At 35.8% G+C, this 26,092-nt stretch overlaps 1 protein-coding gene across 35 annotated transcripts in view; it reads right to left on the bottom strand.

Moving 5' to 3' along the window:
- Positions 1–26,092, bottom strand: part of LOC127860029 (uncharacterized) — a 326,167-nt gene that overhangs the window by 203,177 nt on the left and 96,898 nt on the right. For all 35 annotated transcript variants that reach the window (XR_008039573.1, XR_008039574.1, XM_052397751.1 and 32 more), the window contains one exon: positions 23,913–24,059. Coding sequence is in view for 33 of the 35 variants with exons in the window: in XM_052397751.1 (XP_052253711.1) it covers positions 23,913–24,059 (147 nt within the window). In the remaining 2 variants the exon portion in view is untranslated. The remainder of the gene's footprint in view (positions 1–23,912; positions 24,060–26,092) is intronic.

Raw genomic sequence — 26,092 nt, 5'->3', positions numbered from 1 at the left:
AAAAGGTACAAGATAGCCCTATGACTGTTCCTGCACAAAATGAGCCAAAAATCATCATGTCCACATCGAAAAGTCAGCCTGAGCTGTCTGATAAAACGGATGTTAAGTTGTTTTCGGTTTTAGCGATTATAAAGCATTTTCGAGGTTGCCTATAGTATGCCTGTAGTAATTGATGAACTCATATCCAACTGTCTATGTATTGAGAACTGTGAATATAAACAAGCTAAACCTTCTACTAACCTTCTACTATTGCGTTCTTAGAACCCGTAAATACAAAAGATCGCCGCTATCTGTTGAGAACCAAAGAACGTTTTTCAGAAAAACCCGCTGTAGTAGCATGAACAAGTTACCAAACAGGTCATTCGTATTATTATTATAAATTGTTTGTTCTATTCGGGTTAAGCGATTATGAAACATTTTTTTGTTTTTGTCTATCGTATCACTGAAGTTATTGTTGAACTTATGTTCAACGTTTTATAAATTGAGAATATAAATAAGCGTTAACTTTTTCCCGAATCTATTAATAGCCTCAATTTACGAATGACCCGTACTACGTAATTGAGATGTATGTGAGAGCGTAACCTATTGCATTGTTATCGCCCGTGGACTTTCCTTTGTTTATCGACAGGCGCATCTATTAATAGCCTCATATTATGAATGGACTGAGCAAAAACACTACGTCATGAAGACACTGCAGAAAGTGGACTATTTTATTCATTCATAAACAATCTTCTCTGCGACACGTGCAAAACAACCATTGTTTATTGATTCTTTTCTATAAAAGAACCGTTAGAAACTATTGCATTTAACACGATATTAATATCATGTTTCCATTTGTGAATAAATATAATTGGAGAACTCAAACCTCTTGCATAATTTATACAACTCTTTCTCGCGCGGATGCGCGTAGTAAGCAGGGGTATTGGGCTCCTAGTAGCTAAGGCGTATCAACCTGAATTTTAGACTAACCACCTTAGACGGTCGCTTAAACAAGGTCATGACTGACCAAGAAAAAGCTGTGATAGTTGCTTTAAAATCAGCATACTTGATAGCACAGGAAGACTTGGCTATTCACAAATTTGGAAGTTTAATTAACTTATTGACTTAACTTGAATGTCCTTACATAGAACATTTGAAAGTCACAAAGACAGTCACCTACCAATCAGATAGGACAGCATCAGAAATGTTATCATCTATTGAAACAGTGGTCAGAAGGAAAGTCGATAATCAGCTTATGAGCAGTCCATTCATAAGTTTTCTTTTGGATGAGAGCACTGATATTGGTCACTGACAAGAAACTTGTTGTATATGCTCGGGTGATTGATCCAGAAACATTTTCCCCCTCAACACATTTTGTGACAAATATGAAAGTCGAAAGTGCTACTGGAGAGGCAATTTACAAGGAACTTAAGTCTGTGATGAATACTTATAACCGTGTCATTTCCCAAACTAAAGTGATGAGCCTTGGAACTGATGGGGCAAATGTTATGATGGGGACTGGTATAGGCTTGACAGGATTTATGTTGAGAGACAACCCCATGCTATTGAATTATCATTGCATAGCACATAAACTGCCTTTAGTCACATCACAAGCAGCCAACTCAGTACCTTATCTAGTAGACTACCAGAGCACATTAACTGGACTGTGTTATGTTTTCAAGTCTATCTGCTAACAGGGTGTCCCAGCTCTCTGCAATTCAAGAAATGCTTGACGAACCAAGCTTGAGAATAAAAGAAGTTCCTCAAGTAAGATGGCTATCAACCTATATAGCTGTACAGTCTACAGGTCATTGAATTCTCTCTTGACATTCTTCACTTCAGATTCTGATGCAAAATCCAAAGGATATGCCAAGTAGCTGATTCAACATGATTTTATTGCCAGTACATACATGCTGATGTATGTTCTACCCATTGTTTCAAAGATGTGCCTTGTATTTCAGAAGAAAGATTTAGATGTAAGCAAGTTAAGGTAGAGGTTGATCATGCGAGGGAGAAGTTTAAATCGAAACATGTTCTTGAGACTTCATATCTATGAGAGTTGCAGAACAAACATATGATCCTTAAGAAAGGAAAGGCTGTGTTCAAGTAAAATCACATTGCACAGGGTAAAAGAAACATTGACTGCATCAGGATAAAGTTCCTTGATGCAATTTTGGAAAGACTTGCAGAAAGGTTTCCAGATGATGACAGCAATGTTATCTATGCTCTTTCTATACTTGCTATGAGGCCAATTCATTCCTTCCCAAAGCTGAGCTGGACACCTGGGGCAATGAAAAGTTAGAAACACTGGTAAAACAGTATGGTGAGAAGGTGTCTAAACCAACAGCTGACCAACCGGAGGTAACAGTGGAGGCCTAAATTGACCCAGAGAAAACTAGAGATGAATGGAAAAAAGCTAAATATCTGGTTTTAAATGAAGGGTATCCAAGAGGTCAGATGGCAGTGTTGTGGGGTCTGATCCACAAACACTACAAGAATTAATTCCCCGATCTGTTAGCACTAGCAGCCATTGCTTTGACTGCCCCAATCCAAACTGCAGTGTGTGAAAGATGGTTCAGTGCCCAAAATGCTACCAGGACTGCAGCAAGGAATAGACTCTGGATGATATTTTGAGCATAAAGATTGAGAGGGAACCATTGAAAGTTTTACTTTGTTGAAGGGCTCCAGGAATGGAGGGTGAGGAAAAGAAGGTTTTTGCGTAGGAAGCGTGTGTGTGTCAGTTATAACAGTTATGACATTTAAAAGTTATGACATTTAATAGTTACTATATTTGATAGTTACCAGTTAAAAAAAACTTAAAGAAACACACCTTGAAATGAAGTACATCTTTATCAATACATATAGATGCAATTTGAAAGTGTGCAAAATTGTCATTAAATCTTAACCCTAGTTAGCAAGTAATTTATTATTCTTTTATATTTTAAAACAGAATGTAGGATTTCTTGACGTAAAGGTACATTTTGACAAACGTGATTATTTTTTTAGTTTTAACGCGCAAAAAGACGGATTTCTACATTGTAACCACCAGATATATTCTATTTGAGATAGATAAAATTAAATCTATAGCCTATATGCAAGTCATATATTATTTTTCTAACGGTACCGCTTTTGAAACCGAAAGTAGGATTTCTAGACGTATACGTCCATTTGGACAACACGATTATTTTTAAGTTTTAAAGCGCAAAAGAGACGGATTTCTACCTGGTAACCACCAGATATATTCAAATTGGCATGGATAAAATATGTTTCTTATGTATACTTAAATGTACTGTGCCATTTATTTCATTTCAAGGTGTGTGGCTTTAATATAATTCAATTACAAACAGTAACTAAAGAAACTGTCAGTGCTTTATGAAAGGGACATAAAAAGTAATATTAGTTGTTTAAAACACTTATGCTTTTGGTGTCTCACTGATTTTAAGAATGTTCCCTATGTTTTAGGGCTGATGGGAAAAATGTCACCTTCTAGATTCTTTCTCCGCACAACACTGAAAAAGAAACATGCTCAAAGTCTAGATCAAGATCACCATCATCTTCTCAAGTAGATCTACAAGAAACTACAAGCATCAGAGAAACGGGAGATCCACATGGCAGATTAACTCACGGAGATCCCTATGTTGTACACGAAGAGCGTGTAGCGATCCAAAAACAAGGCAAACAAGAAAGAAATCTAAAAAAGAAAGGCAGCAGAGCTTAATTTGGAGTCTGGGCCTATGCTGAAACCAGGACATTTGCCAAGAAGTTAACAGACATTAAGAGCAGCTTAAAAAACAAAACACGTGACTAACAGGGACACGTTCCTAATGCCAAACTTTGAGTTGCTGGTGTCTCACATAGCGAAAGTGGAGGGCAGATCTGCATGTAGTGTGAGAAAACATTTACATCAATCGTGTGAGTTTTCTTCATGTCATTTTTCTCTATTGGCTTCAGCCAATGGACTTAGTAATTGCAACTAAAAAAGGCGTTCTCATCGCTTGAGTGTAAAAATGCGGTTAAAATGCCCGTATTCAGTAGGATGTTGGCAGAAGAAATAGATAAGATAATATACATTGAAATTTAAAATTCTTTTTAAAAAAATCACATAGAAACTTTTTTTAAAGATTCTGTTCTGATTATTTTTTAAGATCATTTTTGGTAAATTTTTCTAAGACCATTTTTAGTGAAAAAACGTTTCTAGAAAAAAAACTACATTTTGTTTGTCAAACAATTCTGTTATTGCCTATCGAATATGACTAACAACTTAATATCAAACAGCACATTTATACCAATACATGTATAAAGGTCAGAGTTTTGATGACACTGTCTGGAATGCTAGGGTAACAAGTTAGGCATAAACACTTAAAGGGGCTGTTTCAACTTCTGTCTGGAATGCCAGGGTAACAAGTATTAAGGCATTATAACACTTAAAGGGGCCATTTCAAGTTCTGTCTGGAATGCTAGGGTAACAAGTAAGGCATTAACACTAAAAAGGGCCATTTCAAGTTCTGTCTGAAATTCTAGGCTAACAAGTAAGGCATTAACACTTAAAGGGGCTGTTTCAAGTTCTGTATGGAATGCTAGGGTAACAAGTAAGGCATTAACACTAATAAAGGTCAGAATCTGGATGACACTGTCTGGAACGCTAGGGTAACAAGTAAGGCATTAACACTTTAACGGGCTGTTTCAAGTTCTGTCTGGAATGCTAGGGTAAAAAGTAGTGCTGCAACAATATACCGGTATATCGGTATATATCGCAATACGCAATCCGCATATTGTATTGCGATACGGTTTTCGTCATACCGGTACGAAAATTTTACAAACATGCATCTACATTTCGTTCAGAAAAGCCATCCAAAATAATGATATCAAGGTAAACAAAACAAAGCGGTATTTTGTAAAAATAAATTGTCACGTAAAAATGGCATTCTAAAAAGTCTATTATACAGAGTAGCGTTGTTACATGGGAGCATTCATTCTATGCTTTTAAACGAATTATCGTTGAATTAATTACGCACAACTAAATGTTTCGTTCGATTCTGAAACGAGCATTATTAAATTTGTAATCCGAATTTTGGAAACACGCTTCCGAAATGTAATGCTAACGTGACAATAAAATAGTGCTTTATTCTTTTTCTCAATTAAAAGCGCGCGAAAATTTTACAGACATGTAGAACGTCGCGTGCAAAGTGTGGGTGTATTTGTGTTGTAAAACGGGAACATCACGTCAGTCGATTTACGCGTGTTCAGTGGGGAAAAAAAGCCCGATTGGTAGTTATTTCATCACATCTTTAAATAGTAACAAATGCCATAATGTATTTGATATTTAAGAAAATTGGTGAATGTTTGTGTTTTGTGTTATTCTTGAGCATTTTTATAGTAAACATTTACCAGAATTTGCTTTAAAAGTGGAATATACGGGATTATCGGCGAGTTATAATTCTGGTACAAGTAAGCAATATATTGCGATATATTGCAATACGGGTTTTTGAACTGACAATATATCGCAATACGCTTTTTGGCGTATTGTTGCAGCACTAGTTAAAAGTAAGGCATTAACACTCAAAGGAGCCGTTTCAAGTTTTCATAAATAAAAAAGAATTGTTTCTGATTTGCAAATTTCGTTGTCTTGATTAAATTTGTGAGAAAACAGTCATACTAAACATTTACCATGCTCTACAATATCCATTATATGCATCAATTGACGATTTAAAAAACTGAAAACTATCAAGCGTTGCAATGCGAAAAAATTAAATAATTTGGAGAGTTCTGTTGTTGTTGTTATATTTTGTGATACTATAAATTGCTGAGATAAAATACATCACTCATTGGATCAGCATGCATGGCCGAGTAGTCGAAGCGATAGACTTTTACTCCAGGGGTTAGTGGTTCAAGCCCAGTTCCTTTTTTTTCTTTCTTTAGGCCAGAATAAAAAAAAAAAGATTTTTGGACCCGCCGACTCCAATTTTTGACGAAACCAAAAAAAAAAAAATGTAATCTTTTTTTTTCGGATGCCAAAAGGTGGCTTTTAAACACGAAACGCTTGCTGGGTTTTAGAAAAAGTTCAAATGAGTTATAAACCATCATAATAAACCCAGTTTTAATTACCCACATTAATACGCGAACCTCCTTCATCGTGTACATGTGCTGGAATTTTACAACAGCTACGCCATCATTGTTTTTGCAAGATGTTGATAAACGCTACAACGCTTTCATCAGCAAAGTCTGCTAATTTCCCAATAATTATGCAACCGTCAAATAAAATCCTGAATGCAATCGATTTGTAAGTAAATATTTTATTATTTCTTTACAATTTTATAAAATTGATAGTATTAAAATGACTAAAAAATATTATGAAAGCAATAGGAAAAGAATGATTTTAATTTAACAGGTGCTCGAAATGCGAAACCCATTTACGCCTATCAACTTTAAACATTTCATATTTTACGCACAAATACGGTCATATTTTAGAGAATAAAATTTTATGTGTTGTTTAATGTAGTTGTTGTGACGAATTTGTGCATATAATATGATTTTTTTCATTATTTTCAATGGGTACGAAACATTGGTTTTGTTCCGAACTGGTTTGTACCAAAAGTTCAAAAATCGCAAAATCAACAGTTTCTAAAACAATTTCAAACCATGAATGTCCAAATAAAATAGTCAAGTTTATGGGGGTTATTATCGGATTAACAGCTCCTTTATGACATTGAACTATCAACTAGAAATGGCGCGGCAGAGGCCGACGCGTATCCCCACGCCGAATGTTTGACCTAGGTGTGCCCCAGGGTTGGTAATGGGGCCATGCATAGCTGAGATTGACCGTATTGTCATAAGAGAAGTTCATCATCAATTAGAAGTGAATTGGTGTAGAAATGAAGAAGTTATAGTAAAAGGCAATTTTGGGTGGATCTGACATATGTGGGCAGGGCGCCCCAGGGTTGGTAATTGTGCCATGCATAGTTGAGATTGACCGTATTGTCATAAGAGAAGTTCAGTATCAATTTGAAGTGAATCGGTGTAGAAATGAAGAAATTATAGTAAAAGGCAATTTCGGGCGGGTGTGGTCTATGTGGGCGGGGCCCCAGGGTTGGTAATGGGGCCATGCATAGTTGAGATTGACCGTATTGTCATAAGAGAGGTTCAGTATCAATTTGAAGTGAATCGGTGTAGAAATGAAGAAATTATAGTAAAAGGCAATTTTGGGTGGGTGTGGTCTATGTGGGCGGGGCGCCCCAGGGTTGGTAATGGGGCCATGCATAGTTGAGATTGACTGTATTGTCATAAGAGAAGTTCAATATCAATTTGAAGTGAATCGGTGTAGAAATGAAGAAATTATAGTAAAGGCAATTTTGGGTGGGTGTGGTCTATGTGGGCGGGGCCCCAGGGTTGGTTATGGGGCCATGCATAGTTGAGATTGACCCTAATGTCATAAGAGAAGTTCAGTATCAATTTGAAGTGAATCCGTGTAGAAATGAAAAAATTATAGTAAATGGGAATTTTTTGGTGGGTGTGGCCTATGTGGGCGGGCGCCCCAGGGTTGGGATTGGGGCCATGCATAGTTGAGATTGACCCTAATGTCATAACAAAAGTTCAGTATCAATTTGAAGTGAATCCGTGTAGAAATGAAAAAATTATAGTAAATGGAAATTTTTGGTGGGTGTGGCCTATGTGGGCGGGGGGCCCCAGGGTTGGGAATGGGCCATGCATGGTTGAGATTGACCGTATTGTCATAAGAGAGGTCCAGTATCAATTTGAAGTGAATCGGTGTAGAAATAAAGAAGTAAATGTAAAATAACCTAAAAAAATGAGTGATAATTTCTGACGCGGCCCCACCCCAACCGCATTAACTTTTGACCCAGGGGTCAGATCAAAATTCCAAATAGTGCAGGGTCGCACATATGCTCATAGCTACCATGTGTGTAAGTTTCAAGGTTCTAGTGCTTTTAGTGTAGGAGGAGATAGTGGCCAGGACGGACGGACGGACAGACGGACGGACGGACGGCGGAGATAACCACAATATCCCCACCTTTTTTTCAAAAAGCATGGGGATAATTATGTTATCCTGGGATAAACTGTCACGAAGATCACTAATTATAACGATTATTAGGGACGCTATTTCTTTAATCAATACCATGACAAAAACACATGTTAACTTGTTTCAACAGGCATTTGTGTTTAACAGTTCCATTATTAAAATGTTCTGGGAACGATATATTTTAATTAAGATACCAACTATTTCTGAAATCAAAAGTAGGTCTTTCACTCGATGTACTATATTTCGGATGTTAAAATTCGAACATAGTGACATTTATGTGTTGATTTGTTGTATATAGTTTGTACAAATATGTTTTGTGTTATTTCAGACAACAAGAATGGATGGTGGCAATTATCCTGGGTCTTTCTGTCAAGAAATAGATGTGAAAAAATATTTATTTAATTGAAACTGGAAATCAACCACCCCAAATAACAGAAAACCTTTTAACAAAAGTTGTTGTTTCAGAATTTGTGAAATTTGATAATAAACTGAAGTTGATGTATATCATGTCCAAATGACCAAATGTATTAACTGTTTGAATCGAGATGCTTTATTTTCTGATGTTTGATTTATTTTTCCTTTCAGATGATATATATTTGTGTGATTCTAGGTTTTAATAAATAATTCTGAAACATTTATGCAGCATACGTCCCTTCTCAAAAAAGTGTGTGAAATGTACGTTTTAAGTACGTTTTGCATGTGTTAAACGTGGCGGTATTGGCACTGCGTTTTATGTGCGCTTTTCTTACCGAGTGAGTTTTTAACAAAAACAAACAAACAAGAAAATGTGCGCTTTTTGTGGATAAATGTGCGCTTTATGTGCGTTAAACGTGCGCTTTTTATAAGTGCGTTTTTGACTGCCATTTATGTGTGTAAAATGTGCGCTTTATGTGCGTTAAACGTGCCCTTTTTATAAGTGCGCTTTTGACTGCCATTTATGTGTGTAAAATGTGCGCTTTTAAGTGTGTTAAATGTGCGCTTTTTGTGAGTTAAATGTGCGCTTTTATATTTTAAAAGCGCACATTTAACTCACTTAAAACGCAGTTATAACCCACATAAAAGCGCACATGTGTGTTAAATGTGCGCTTTTATGTGCGTTAAATGTGCGCTTTCATGTTCGTTAAATGTGCGCTTTTTATAAGTGCGTTTTTTACTGCCATTTATGTGTGTAAAATGTGCGCTTTTAAGTGGGTTAAATGTGCGCTTTTCGCGAGTTTAATGTGCGCTTTATTATTTAAAAAGCGCACATTTAACTCACTTTAAGCGCAGTTATAACCCACATAAAAGCGCACATGTGTATTAAATGTGCGCTTTTATGTGCGTTAAACGTGCGCTTTTCGCGAGTTAAATGTGCGCTTTTTGATTTTAAAAGCGCACATTTAACTCACTTTTAGCGCAGTTATAACCCACATAAAAGCGCACATGTGTGTAAAATGTGCGCTTTTAAGTGGGTTAAAACTGCGATTTTCAGCGAGTTAAATGTGCGCTTTTTTATTTTAAAAAGCACACATTTAACTTACGTTAAGCGCAGTTATAACCCACACAAAACGCACAATTTACGCACATGAATGGCAGTAAAAAGCGCACTCACAAAAAGCACACATGTGCGTTAAAGGTGCATCTTTTTCCTTAACAGTTGATTCAATTATATGCTGTTAAAAGTTTTTTTTAATTCAGATATGCAATAAATACCAATAATTATATAAACATATATATTTGTGTATTTTAATAATTACAAGATAATTCAATTTTATACTTTAATGTAAACCAACATTTTTTAACATACATGAGTAATTAAATATCAATGGCAGTTTGATGAAATAAATATAAACATAATTTGATTATAAAGAAACAAAAAATAATAGCATACTATAATAACATGTACAGTATATACACACGAACAGCTATATACATAAGAAAGATGCATATCAATCAAGGCCTGTCAGCATTTCTTTGAGGCGGCGGAGTGCAGCTCTCATCTTTCTCTCCATGTCTGCCACCAGCCGGTCAAACTTCTTTGCAACTATTATACTGTGATGGCCTTTGCGTGATGCGTCTCGTGCATGATCTCATCAGATCAGGTCCTGAAAGATATTTTATAATGTAAGTGTTGAATATTGCTGTTATGGTAATCTCGTTGCTATAAAAATTATAAATTTAAATAAAAACTAGTTTGTTTGCTTGTTGTTTTTGGTTGTTTATTTTGCAATTTTAATCCCCTGATCACATGTGACTTAACGCTTTTCATAAATAAATACGTTTGATAGAAAATACTGTTCGAAAATGTACCAAGATACGTGGTCTCATTTTGCTGTGTGGACTGGTCGGAAGTGTGACACCTTTAAAATGCAATAACCAGTATCCTGTATAGTTTTACCTCTAAACAAATCCAGCTTTTCTTGGTCAAGGAGAGGACGCGGTTTTCCCACTCCTGTTCTCCTCATGTCGGCCAGCTTGTGGAGGGTAAAACCTGGTATTCAAGTCCATACATCACAGGGCTTTCCTTAGACCTCAAATCTCAAGAGTCAAGGACTCTTGGGACCATATTTTCAAGAGTCAAAATCAAACTTATAAGAGTCCTAATAATAACGCGGGAGAGTCAATGATTTTTTGCAATTTAAGCAAATTACTGAGATATAATATATAAAAAGCAACACATTAAAAGATATGTTAACATTTATTTCTTACATTGTACTGTCACTACAAAACTATGCATTTAAACACAATATCTCAATGATTAATAAATACAAAACATGTATTCTAATACAACATTTACTTCATGTATACAGCAGAGTAATATGTCATTATGTTCTAAACAACATCTCAAAGAGTAATATGTCATATCATGTCTTACACAACATCTCAGAGAGCAATATGTCATATGTCCTACAAAACATCTCAAAGATTACATACAAAATATGTATTCTAATACAACATTTTCTTCATGTATACAGTAAAACAATATGTCATATGTCCTACAAACTAACAATCATTTGAGGAAATAAATAAATCATTCATGCATTTAAAGAGTGATCTCAAATGGGTGCCCTAGTAAAGAAAAGGTAATACAACAACACTATGACTACACACACACACAACTAGCATAAAACAAGCAAACTATCACTTTCTTCTCTTGCACATGTCATTTTCAGTTCAAGAGTCATTCATGAATAATTCAAGAACTGGATGTTGAATGTTCATGAACAGTTCATGAATTATTCATGAATATTCATGAATTATTCATAATGATTTTACCTGGGAGGTTGGGGGGGGGGGAAATATAGATTGGGGTGATGTTGGTAAACAAGAATGCAAAATATAAAAGCAATATGTCAAGGGACAATGAAAAAAATAAAAATGATCTCACACTGACATGAACAAATATCCTCTATTTATTAAACATGAAATTAAAACTTGTTGCATTTGTTTCCCCTGTATATAAGAAAGATATAATAGTGTATTACCTTCCCTGTCCTGCTTATATCATACGTGCCATAAATTTTCAGACCGATTCCGGGACATTGTGGTAAATTTTCCAGGACATTTGCCGATTTTCTGGGACATGTATACAAATAGCGATATATGAAGTCATACATGTATTTTTAGTATGCATTTTTTCGCGATATCCAATTAGTTAAATTACTTATGTAACTTACCTGGAATAAACAAATTTAACATTGATTTAAGATCAATGCACAAAAAAAGTTATTTAAACAAGAAGAATAAATTATAATTAACATCGTAAATTGATTAAACAATTGACAAATTAAACATTTCTACATCCGTTACTAGATACAAGCCACATGTTTTGCGTGTTTGAAAAGAGCACATGTATATAAACATGAGATAGTTCAGTGCTGATTTAATTTTCAGTCACTGTATACACTTAAAACGTGGACTGCGTGTAACACAGGTGATGAATTCAGACGTTGTCATGGGTGGCGTGCGCGGTGTAAGCTATGACGTCAAACTGTTACAACTTACATTGTATTCGCTGAGCGTAAAGGCGTGTTGTTTGCCGCAATATGAGTGTGAATGAATCTGACACCGCGAAAATCCAAGTGAAACTGGATTTATTCATGAATGTGCATCGCGTAAGTCCGTTAAAACTACACATCCATCAAATTTGAGCAAGCCAATTCACAACGAATTAACCCCTTTTGTTTGACTGTGATTACGAGACAATCGACAAGATAATAGGACCCCCCGTTAATTGATCGATTTTGACACGTAGCGTTTTTGCCTAATCGGACAGGCATTGCTTTGGAGATGACGCAATATCAGTGGCAAGTACAGATTTGCATGCTAAGATAAGGAACATACAGGTTTTACTGAAATCCGGGACATTTGACAAATTTCCGGGACTGCAGGACAGGGTATGCATTTCCCGGACTGTCCCGGATGATCCGGGACGTATGGCATGTATGCTTATATTTATATTAATCAACAAAATTAAACATTAACACAATATTTAATATACAAAATGTACAAAAAAATCTCATATTCTGATAATATTTTTACTGATCCACTTTATTTTACTCAAATAATGATGTTTCAGTGGACTGATAATTATAGATATAGGATTACAGACCAGTTGCTTCAGTTATATTTATCAGAGTTCGCCCTGTTGGCCTCATATGCGTTCTTAAGTTATCATCCAAAAACCATTTTACTATTTCAGGTCACCGTGACCTTTGACCTTGTGACCTCAAAATCGATAGGGGTCATCTGCAAGTCATGATCAATGTACCTATAAAGTTTCATGATCCTAGGCCCAAGCGTTCTTGAGTTATCATCAGACAACCACCTGGTGGACGGACCGACCGACAGACCGACCGACATGTGCAAAGCAATATACCCCCTCTTCTTCAAAGGGGGGCATAAAAATACATTTTCATTGAAGTCTGTTTGCCTTTTAATTATGTACAACATGTCCTTAATTACACCAAATACCCTATAGGGTTTATCATATTTGTATCATTTAATACCATATAGAAAAAAAAACCTACCTACCTACCCACATTCAGAAATCTGGGTTTAGCAACTCCAAACAAACAATTTTTTAAGGTCAGCCTTATGTTCAATTGACAACCCAAAACATGGGTAACAAGTGGGTGGGGTAGTTAAAGATGTTTATTTGAACATCAGCATTGTTTGTTCATTTGTTACATCTGAAATATTTTCTTATGTATGTATATTATAAATATTTCTAAGTGTATCACATTTCAGTTGATAGTTTAATTTGTTATGGAGCAGTTATTATATAGATTTGTTTAAATTACTATTACAATGTTAGTCATGATATTTTTGAAATTAAGTCCATATTAAAATGTCTGTAGCAAAACAAAATCCACGGTGACCTTTCAATTTCTTTACTTCATTTTGATGCTAAGCTAGTTTCCTTCAATTAGTGAGAACTTCAAATGAATATGAAAATTACATCATCAGAAATATGTATCTGTATTGCATGCTATCGATTTGAACTGCGCTATGAATAAAAAGTTCAAAACAAACAAAAAACTAGTCATACTAGTACTTACGTCTCATTATTTTTTAGGATTTCTAATATTTTTGGTTTTAAATGTGTTCAGTATGATAATACAAAGGTAACAGTTGCTCATCTAATACAATCTTAATATAACTATGCCATTTTAAATGTTTTACACACAAAAGTTTTACCCTACCCCCAATTTTATGCCCCTCAAAAATGACCATTTCTCATACGCACATGGCATTTAAAAACCTTCATTATCTCAAAATTATTCACGGTGACCCCCCTTTTTTATTTTATATTTATTTCAGGTACAGATCCATTAATCACCATACAAAAAATTATAGCATTCCGGATATTTTGAAAATTTTCATTAAACGATTGAACATCCTTAAGTGCGGGAAAACAGTGCTGTCCTTAATGACTACATAATTTTGAAAAAGTAATCTTGCTCGCAAGTTTAATTTTATTTGTTTTCATCAATTATCTTGATATTTTACAATATTTATGTGTAATTGAAAAACAAATGTTTTGTAAACGAATTTCAATCTTGAAGTTTCATTTGTTGTGTAATAGGTATGCAATATTCCAACAAAATATTCATTAAATGATGATTTCAAATGAAGCAAAAAACGTTTTATTCTCTCTTTTTTTTGTTTAAGACAGGAGTTCCTTAATGTGAGTACAAACTAACAATCTTTTACATAAAGAATAGTCAAATCAAAATTAACTTTTATCATTTCATATATTTTGATTTATTTTTGAGTTACTGATATCTTTGCAGAGAAAATGCTAACTTTTGGTGTGGATTTTCCACGGCAAAGTATCTTAACTGGAGTGACAATAGTATTGCATGCAAAATATCATAACAAGAGGGCTTGAAGGCCAAAAGTCGCTCACCTGAGATAAAAAGAAATGACCTGTTCTTTGCAGCCCAAGATATTAATGGAACAAAATGTTCTTACCAAGTTTCATGAAGAATGAACATCAAATGGCCCCTGGCGGCCATGTTTTTTTAACAGAACTGAACCATGTTTGAACTCTTCCAAATTTCATGAAGATTGGGCAAAAAATGTGTTTTCTAGACTGTTCAAATGTTTTCACTATATACATATAAAGAAAACTGCCCCACCCCCTGTCAGCCATGTTTTTTCACTGATCACGACCATTTTCAAACTCGTCTGAGACATCCACATAACTTATGTTTTGACAAAATTTCATGATGATTAGGCAAAAATGTGACTTTTAGAGTGTTCAAAAGCTTTTTTTTCTATATAAATATAAGGAAAAAGACCCCCCTGGTGGCCATGTTTTTTTACCGATCCAAACCATTTTTGAACTCAACTGTCATATCCAGGTGTGGTAGTGCGGTCGCGTAGGCTTATGCAAGTGAACCGGTCACGGGATGGTTACGAGTTATGTAACTTTGTGAGCACTTACGTAATGCGGTAATATTTATTTGACGCTTATTTCCCGGAGTCAGGATGACACCACTGACTGGTTGTTATTCAATTAACTAAAGGCGTCCAGTCAGATACGCCTGAATACACTCGAAGAATTAATCTATAAGTGAAAACCAAAGCAGCTTCAACGAAAATAACTAACTTTTATTCCAAGAACTCGGAAAATGAAGGAAAATGACAGAGAATTAAGAACAGGTACAAGCCAAGTCTAAAGAATCTAAGTATCATTACAAAAATGAACAAAATACAGCAAATACAGCAGTAGCAGCAGCATTACAATAACAATACTAATATACTTAAGAATGATCAAATGGAAAAAGGTAACCTAGCACTGGCAGTAAATATGGGGCTCATTTACAGGTCAGATTTGGAATCTCTGCTGTAAAATGAGATTTTAAATGAATTTAAGGGAGGCAAATGCTGTAATAAAAAGAACATGCATAAACGGTAGTTGTTTCCCTTGTTTGAACCATGCTAAATCCTTAAAATGCCTATTTCCAGTAACTGTGACCTTCACCTGTGACCTTGACCTTTGACCTAGTGACCTCAAAATCAATAGGGGTCATCTGCAAGTCATGATCAATGTACCTATGAAGTTTCATGATCCTAGCCCCAAGCGTTCTTGAGTTATCATCCGGAAACCACCTGGTGGACGGACCGACCGACCGACATGAGCAAAGCAATATACCCCCTCTTCTTCGAAGGGGGACATAAACATGCATGCCCCCCATATGGGCTGTCAGTTGTAGTGGCAGCCATTGTGTAAAAACGTTTTTTGTCACTGTGACCTTGACCTTTGACCTAGTAACCTTAAAATCAATAGGGGTCATCTGCCAGTCATAATCAATGTTCCTATGAAGTTTCATGACCCTAGGCGTAAGAATTCTTCGAGTTATCATCCGGAAACCATTTTACTGTTTTGAGTCACTGTCACCTTGACCTTTGACCTAGTGACCTGAAAATCAATAGGGGTCATCTGCCAGTCATGATCTATGTACATATGAAGTTTCATGATCCTAGGCGTAAGCATTCGTGAGTTATCATCCTGAAACCATTTAACTGTTATGAGTCACTGTGACCTTGACCTTTGAACTAGTGACCTGAAAATCAATAGCGGTCATCTGCAAGTCATGATCAAAGTATCTATTCTTGGCATAAGTATTGTTGAGTTATCATCCAGAAACCATTTTACTATTTCGAGTTACTGTGACCTTGACCTTTGACCTAGTGACCTGAAAATCAATAGCAGTCATCTGCCAGTCATGATCCTATGAAGTTTCATGATCCTATGCCTAAGCATTCTTGAGTTATCATCCGGAAACCGTTTTACTATTTTGAGTCACTGTGACCTTGACCTTTGACCTAGTTACCTGAAAATCAATTGGGGTCATCTGCCAGTCATGATCAATGTACCTATGAAGTTTCATGATCCTAGGCTTAAGCGTTCTTGAGTTATCATCCGGAAACCATCTGTTGGACGGACCGAGGAACTGACCGACATGTGCAAAACAATATACCCCCTCTTCTTCGAAGGGGGGCATAATAATAAGAATTTACTAAAGTTATTAAAATAAAATAGAGTCTTTCTAATTTAGAAAATACCAAATAAAAATAATCAAAACAAGGGCTGTTTGTAAAACATGCATGTCCCCCATATGGGCTGTCCGTTGTAGTGGCAGCCATTGTGTGAATACGATTTTTGTCACTGTGACCTTGACCTTTGACCTAGTGACCAGAAAAGCAATAGGGGTCATCTGCAAGTCACGATCAATGTACCTAAGAAGTGTCATGATCCTAGGCAAAAGGGTTCTTGAGTTATCATCCGAAAATCATTTTACTATTTCGGGTCACCGTGACCTATGACCTTGTGACCTCAAAATCAATAGGGGTCATCTGCAAGTCATGATCAATCTACCTATGAAGTTTCATGATCCTAGGCGTATGCGTTCTTGAATTATCATCCGAAAACCATTTTACTATTTCGGGTCACCGTGACCTTGACCTTTGACCTAGTGACCTCAAAATCAATAGGGGTCGTCTGCGAGTCATGATCAATCTACCCATGAAGTTTCATGATCCTAGGCATATGCGTTCTTGAGTTATCATCCGGAAACCATTTTACTATTTCGGGTCACCGTGACCTTGACCTTTGACCTAGTGACCTCAAAATCTTTAGGGGTCATCTGCAAGTCATGATCAATCTACCAATGAAGTTTCATGATCCTAGGCGTATGCGTTCTTGAGTTATCCTTCAAAAACCATTTCACAATTTCGTGTCACCGTGACCTTGACATTTGACCTAGTGACCTCAAAATCAATAGGGGTCATCTGCGAGTCATGATCAATCTACCTATGAAGTTTCATGATCCTAGGCCCAAGCGTTCTTGAGTTATCGTCTGACAACCACCTGGTGGACGGACCTACCAACCGACCGACATAAGCAAAGCAATATACCCCCTCTTCTTCGAAGGGGGGCATAATAATAAGAATAATTTAGAAAATAATGCCAAAATGTCATGATGCTGGTGTTATAATAAATTAGAGTTTAATTATTTCAAAATTCCAACCTTTTTCAAGAGCTGGTAACTTTTTTAAGAAAGCATCAAGAGGTGATTAAATCAGCCAAAACAGCTTATTTTATACAGTTCTAAGAGCACTGACAGAAAAGTCTATTTTCCCTCAGAACAGTCCATTTATCAATGATCAATATCTTCCCAAATTCCAGAGCAGAACTTACAAGAAATATCTTTTAAAAAGATATACGGCGTTGATTGTGATTGGAGTTCATGAAAGGTAAAGAGTTCAATGAATGAGATCAAAGATAGCGAATGTCTTTTTCTGTGCAGTTCTTAGCTGCATCACACCCAGTACAGGATGTTATGCAGAGTTTTTGCGGCTGATTTTCTATTATTACATATTGCTGGTCATAAACCTATAGATACAAAACAGAAAACCAAAAGAAGGATGGAAGTGAAATTAAAACATACGATTCAACCGGCAACTAGCGAAGTATCCGTACATATTTTAAATAAATTTATACGCGCGTTCTTGGAACAAACCTGTTTAAGTGGTTTGCAGGGTTCGCCAAAACTTCAAAAATCTGTCAGTCACTCGGACTGACAGACTTGAATTTTTTGTCAGTCCGAATCAGTTTCTGTCAGTCCCACTGTCTGTCTAAACTATAACAGCAAAACACAACACGAGATAGTACCTTTGAGATGTGTATCGGTATGGATCACATTAAAGTACAATAAAACATGTCGAAAGTCAATATTATTTTTAACAATTGTTATAAAAAGTAATCAACCACAAATAATCCAAAGGGGTAGAAGGGGAACGGAAAAGGAGCCGGGTGCAGCTTCCTCTGAAATGAAAACAAAAATATGCTCCATTTCTACTTGAAGGAGTCTATTTCACTCTACATTTCACAAGTGTCAGACTCTTGCGAGTAGCATTTGAGCTTATTTTCGTTATCTTTTTCGCTTTGTGTATCAAATTCAATGTCGTCATTTGTGTTGTCAATATAATCATCATCATCTGAGTCCGTTATCTAAATCACCAGAAAAATGTCACTTGTTGTTTTCTTCGAAGTGGAGCCATCTCGCGAAAACTTGTTTCTGTGAAAATCCTCGTATGCGATTGGTTAAAGAGGAATTTAAATGCAGGAGTCACATCCCAAACTAAAACGGTTCATTTCATATCGGTCTACTAACTTTTCGAAGAAAATCTGAAAAAATCTCTTTGTTCAGCCGAGCTTGGATTATTTGTAATTTATTATTATTATAATTATTGTTTAATTATATCGATTTTCGACATGATTTAACCTATTTAAATGTGATCCAAACCTATATGTTACTTTAATAAGGTATTATTAACGCTCCCGAAACCGGTATGGTAATTTGACCGTAATGAATATGGGCTGATTTTTTTTATAATTACGTCACTTCCGAGCGCGTTTTTTACTAATTACAATATTGTGATCGGCTTTTTTTTGTCGGTCAATCGGACCCATTCACTTGAATTTCTTGTCGGTCCTGAGTAAAATTGGCCGGTCAGGACCGGCGGACCGACGGTTTTGGCGAACCCTGGATTTGTCGGGCATTGCTATTTGATTTTATTATTAACAGTATCAAGAATCATCGCGCTCATGTTTAATACATTAGTCAATATGGTGGAATAATTCTTGTTCAATTAATCAAAAATAATATTTATCATGATATTGTCGAAAACACATTAAGAATCTATTATTCACATACCATAATTATATTGCTGAATATCTTCATTTAACATATTTCTGGTCTAAAGAAAATTCCAGTCCACCTAGTTCACGCGATAATTAATGCGTCTATATTATAGTTATTTTACTGGCCACGAACTGAGCCTGATAACTTGCGGGGTAGAATGCAATGCATTAAAGTGAGGGCACGCTTCCACTGCTGGTATGAAGGCTTGTTTAATACTTTATTCTTATACATGTTAAATGTTCAATTTCGAAAACAATTTAAAATGGTTAGGCCAAAACGAATATCAGGATAGGGAAAAACGATACTTTTATGAACTTAAATATACCAGTACACAGACAGGAATATGGAAGTCATTACTAAATATGAGAACATAGCCTTTGAGTGCAAACGCTCTGGCGCTGGTAATCCTCTGAAACTATTAAAAGGTGCACGCACAAACTGTATTGATGTCAAGAGTTGAGTGTAAAACTGATCTATCTATCAAGCATTTTAATTAGAGATAAAAATGTTCATGCTGAACACGCAGTAAAACAGTGTTACAAAGATGCGGTCATGTTTCCAATGTTCTGGTGGTATGCTCAAATCAGCCAATGGAATAAATAAAGTGTATTCATTAATGTCTAGCCGCAAGAAATTTTATTTGAATTTAATTGGACACTTACAAAGGTCAGGTAAGAGTAAAAGTGATGTTAAAAAGCTACGTCGAAAAATAGATTACTGAAACAGGTAAAACAAGGGAGATAAATACTGCAAAATTATGTACATGTTGTCTTTCTTTCAGCTATCTTTTAGTTGATAGGCTTATCATAAGCGCTAATGACTAAAACAGTTATGTTAATTATGAAAATTCTGTGTTATGAAAAATTACATAATACAGTTAATGTTACAGAATAATGACATAATAAAACCATACTTTACTACACAAAAAACAACTGTTCTAACCAAATTTCATGAAGATTGGGCAAAAAATGTGTCTTATAGACTGTTTACATGTTTTCACTATAATACATATAGAGAAAACTGCCCCATCCCTTGGCGGCCATGTTTTTCCACCCATCATGACCATTTTCAACTCGTCCAAGATATCTATAAAATCGATGTTTAGAAAAATGTGTATGATGATTAGGAAAATAATGTGACTTCTAGAGTGTTCACAAGCTTTTTTGACTATATAAATATAAGGAAAATGACCCCCCCCCCTCTGGCGGCCATGTTTTTTTACGGATCCAAACCATTTTATAACTAAACCTTCATATCCAGAAAACACATGTTATGATCAAATTTCATGAAGAATGGACCAAAAATGTGACTTCTAGAGTGTTCACATGTGTTCACTATTTACATATAGAGAAAACTGCCCTGCCCCTTGGCGGCCATGTTTTTTTGTCGATCTGGACCATTTTCGAACCCATCGAGATATCAATGAAACCAATGTTTTTATTAAGTTTCATGATAATTGGGCAATAATTGTGACTTCTAGAGTGTTCACAAGGTTTCCCTATAGCCATATAAGGAATACTGCCCTGCCCCCTGGCGGCCATATTCTTCAATGGACTGGAACCATTTTTAACTCAACCAACATATCATTTAGACAAACATTTTGACAAAGTAACATGAAGATTGGGCATCAAATGTGATTTTTACAGTGTTAACAAGGTTTTTCTTTTTTTGACCTAGTGACCGAGTTATTAACCCAGCATGAAGCAGTTTCGAACTCAGTTAAGGTATTAATAGGACAAATGTTCTGACCAAGTTTCATGAAGATCAGACAATAAATGTGGCCTTTGGAGTGTTCACAAGGCAAAATATTGACAACGGACAATGCATGACGCACGATGGACAACGGACAAAAGGCGATCACAAAAGCTTACCATGAGCACATTTTGCTCAGGTGAGCTAAAAATGGTGGGAATTTTTAGTTGCAAAACTATTTTTATGTTGTTGAAGATCTCAGATGCTATAAATTAAAAAAAAAATTGTCTACTTTAAGTTTGGAAACTTTTATAATCATTTCTATTATGGCCAGGCTTACAGTAAGTTCAGGAAAACCTAAACTGTTAATATTTTTTTACACTATTATTCAATAACTCTTGAACAGAAGGAAACATTCATTCAAACAATATTGATTATGTTTTAATATTGTTTTTTATTTAACAATGGATACAAATTAAGAAATTATGGAAACATGGGTGAACGTTGAAAATGTCTGACAACTAGAAAAATTTGCTGGGGGTCCAGGGGGCCACAAATCCCCCTGTGGGTGCAGAGCAAAGCCCTGGTGGGGGGCGGGGGCCAATTGGGGGCAATTTCTTCCAATGCCTTGCCCCCCTCCTTCCCCAAAGCTTCAGAAATTTAGCCAATTAGAAACCATTTGAAGTAAGGTAAACGTACTTCTCATGTGACTTCAAAAGACCATCTTCTTATTTTCTCCATTATATTTAGAAGAATGTATTGCTTTTAAAATAATGGCATTAAAAACAATATATTTATGGTAGTTATGGACCAAATCGGCAGAGTTGCATCCACACATGTTAATCCATTTTGTTATAACACTACAGTTAACACAATAGGTCCGTAGACGTGCTAAGCGTGTTTTCATAACGCCCATCACTATATCCAAATTTGTCCAGTTGTTCTCTTTCATCAGTACAATATCTGTTTCAATAATAACTCATCTTAAATACCCTAACCATAAAGATGCGTGTTTTATCTGAAATTAATTTTGAGAAAATGTCAATTCCAAATTATTCCTGATATAATTTTGTTAAAAAACAATGAAGCTTTTTACAAAGTTTTTTTCCAAAAATACACGCACGCTGTTCATGCATGCGTGACGTTGTACACTGTAGCATAAATTGTGCGCGCTTTTTGTCGGGACAATTTAAAGAGTCAACAAAAGATATGAAGAATTTCTATTTATAGTTTGATGTTTAATCCAATTCTGTCATTGTGGTATAGGAGGAGACTTCCTGCACTCTTGCAGCTGTAAATTAAACAAGAAATATCTTTAAAAAAGATATACGGCGTAAATAGTTTAATGAATGAGATCAAGGATAGCGAATGTCTTTTTCTGTGCAGTTCTTAGCTGCATCACACGCAGTACGGGATGTTACGGGGAGTTTTCGCGGCTTATTTTACATTATAACATATTGCTGGTCATAAACCTATAGATACAAAACAGAAAACCAAAAGAAGAATGGAAGTGAAATTTAAACATATGAGTCAGCCGGCCACACGAGAACAAACCTGTTTTAGTGGTCTGTCGGGCATTGCTATTTGATTCGATTATTAACAGTATCGAGAATCATCGTGCTCATGCTTAAAGTGATATTATGGGCATTTTGCACTGTTGAATTGAGCTGAAAAGAATTAACAGGTCAGAATAGTTAGTTAAAATGTGGTTACTGATCAATTATCTGCAACTCACCTTGCTACCAGTTGTTTATAAAAATATATTTTATATTCGATATTCTTACGTGACCCACCCAGTCCTGTAAGCCGAAATGATCCGTAAAACAGTATTGTGTCTTTGTGTCGTATGAACAAATCTGCACTAAAACTAAATTTAGGTTCAACTCGTAAACGCATGATCAGTTGTCAAACGAAAGTACGGTTAATATTCAAATGCATTATTTTTCTCTTTCTGGTATATTGTTTTAGTATGTTGATGCTGCATTAATTACTATAAGTGTATATGAAGTAGAAACATCAAAAATAATCAACGGTTGCGATAGACACCTATAAACTGTTACATGCTCATAATATCACTTTAGTACATTAGGCAATATGGTGGAATAATTATTGTTAAATTTATTAAAAATAATATTTATCATTGTATTGTTGAAAACACATTAAGAATCTATTATTGACATACCATAATTATATTGCTGAATATCTTCTTTTAACATATTTCTGGTCTAAAGAAAATTCCAGGTAACCTATTTCACGGATAGCGTCTTTATTATATAACGATTATTTTACTGACCGCGAACTCCGGTGATGACCTGTATATAAACTCTGAATGTCCGCGACTTGACCCGAAGCCTCGCGGGTTGAAATGCAATTCTTTAAAGTGAGGCCTCGCTTCCACTGCTCTTTATACTTTTACATGTTAACATGTTGACAGGAATATGGAAGTAAGTACTAAATATGAGAACATGTTCTGGTGGTATACTCAAATCAGCCAATGGAATAAATGAAGTGTATTCATTCGTACCTAGCCGCGGGAAATTTTATTTGAATTTTATTGGACACTTACAAAGGTCAAGTCAGGGTGAAAAGCTGGCTTATGCAGCTTACGCCGAAAAATTTGCAGATCTGGTTTATTAGAATAAATGTGCGCCTGCTTACGCTGCCTAACCCTTACTCCCCCCCCCCCCCCCCCCGCCCCGCCCCTGCAATTGTGTACCTGTCAACACTTAACATGTCATATCATCTGCCATGTTAGAAACTAATATCTAATATGAGCCTTTCTCTGGAAAAAAGTGGGGTTAAATGCAAGTGCATAAAGTGTCTTCCAAAATTAGCCTGTGATAATCCAGGACAACACATCCGCCTTAACTGGATTTTTGCAATGAAGAGAATTCCTTTAAACTCAACAAGCCCTAAGAACGCAAAATGTTTTATGATAAGCCTGTGTGTGCCACAGTCATGAATTAAGCCATGTTTTTCCAGAAAGCAGCTGAAATACATGTACTTACTTTCTACACATGTGTCATTTGGTTTCACATATATCTCTTCTTCTGAGCACATGCATTTTAAACCTTCACCCGTGTTCCTGCAGACAGCGTTTGTTGTCACACAGGAGTCATGTAAACCCTCCACACAGGTTTCATTGTAGAGAACACCTACAGCAAGAAGTACAATTTTTTTCATAGAAAAAAGACATATAAACAGAGGATAAAATACAAAAGGAGAGAACAATGCAATATAAATGTAATTCAATATTCAAGACATGTTTAAAGTTAACTGCACTGGACACAAGCACAAGACACTTAAAAAGCATAAATTGTGTTTAAATATCTATGACAAATGAATTGTCTAAAAGAGTTATGCAGAGTTCTCAAACGTGTCCGACCGTCGGACCTGGCCAACGTTTTATAGACAGGTCCAAATGAAAATGCATTGTTGCTGGTGTGACTGTCTGGGACAAGGAAAGTTGATTTATTTTACAGACTTTAAATTGATAAGTCTAAAGCAAGCTAAAATAAAATTTGAGCAAAAAAATGACATCATACTTTTGTTTACATTCTTGATATGTTAATTTGCGCATACGCTATGTAATTGCTCACACGCAACCCAACTTCCTCCAATGTGAGTACATTTTTTAAAAAGTCTTTTTTTGGTTTGACTAAAACACGTTCTGCATCTCAGATAAATGTAATCAGGACATATAACATGTTTTTTTTGCCATTTAAATTTACATTTAAAAGTGCCCTTTTATTGATGTATGTATCTTTGTGGCCAGTTAGTTGACATTTGTATTTTAAAGGGACCTTTTCACAGATTTTGTCCAACTGTAGAGAATAGAAGTGAATGGTTGTTCAATATGATTGTGTGCAAGGTTGATGAAAACATATTTAAGTGTTTTATCAAAGTCTGTCAGAACAGAGATTTTATCGTGTACACCTGGTCCAGGTCTGTACTGTTCAACAACCGACGCTGATGGTCTTGACGATACTGATATTGTAGTCAATTTCTCAAAATTATCCAATTTTTTGGAATCTTATGGTCTACTGTTAGAGTGTTAAAAACATCAAGCCATTAGCTATCTGATTGGAAAATTTTCTAATTAAATTTGTTACAACTGGTTTTTAGTATACCGCTTTGCAAATTGAAAGATGCGCAAACAGTTATTTGATGGTCTTCCGATATCTTTAAGATTTGATGATGCTATGTTTCAACGACCATGTAGAAATTAACAATAAAATCCAAATTGAACCTAAATCTAGCATTATAGGACCAAAGATAAATGAGCCGAAAGGAAAATTAACTAACAGAAAATACGAACACTGGCCGGTTGTTGCTAGTTAAAACAAGAGCACCGCCTTGCGGGTGCAGACCGCTCATCTATTTTCTTTTCAAAGGTGAAGGGACTCTCATTTTCAATCACAAAGGAGGGAGGGGTGGAGTGAAGAGCGGTGCATTGTGTGGGGGTGTGGTCATTTATTACATTTTCTTCCAAAAATGCGAAAAAAAAGATTCTTGGGTGCGATGGTTGGACGGTATTTCAAACATAAAATAATAAAAATAAATATTTGTGTTTTTTAAACCGTTTCATAAAAAAAAATTGGGGGGGGGGTGAGGGGGGGGGTATAGTGTGAGGGTGTGGTGGTAATTTGTGAGATGATCTTAAAAAAAAAAAAAAAAAAAAAAATAGGGGGGGGGGATTCGGGTGGGGGGAGGGGGGGTGGGGGGGGGATTCTTGGGTGCGATGGTTGGACGGTATTTCAAACATAAAATAATCAAATAATAGTTTTGTTTTTTAACCGTTTAAAAAAAAAATTGGGGAGGGGGTGGGGTGGGGGGGGGGTATAGTGTGAGGGTGTGGTGGTCATTTGTGAGATGATCTTAAAAAAAAAAAAAAAAAAAAAAAAGGGGGGGGGGATGGGGGGGGGCACGGGCGATGGTTTGGGTGGAGTCTATTGTGGTATGTCAGGTAAGAGTAGTTTTGTCAAAGTATCAATCAAATCTAATCATAAATAAAGAAGTTATGGCAATTTTAGAGAAATTTAATAATTTGACCTTGAGAGTCAAGGTCATTCAAAGGTCAAGGTAAAATTCAACTTGCCAGGTACAGTAACCTCATGATAGCATGAAAGTATTTGAAGTTTGAAAGCAATAGCCTTGATACTTAAGAAGTAAAGTGGATCGAAACACA

The sequence above is a fragment of the Dreissena polymorpha genome, chromosome 15, assembly GCF_020536995.1.
Source record: "Dreissena polymorpha isolate Duluth1 chromosome 15, UMN_Dpol_1.0, whole genome shotgun sequence".
In the NCBI taxonomy this organism is placed as follows: domain Eukaryota; kingdom Metazoa; phylum Mollusca; class Bivalvia; order Myida; family Dreissenidae; genus Dreissena; species Dreissena polymorpha.
This window is presented reverse-complemented; position numbering and strand designations above follow the sequence as displayed.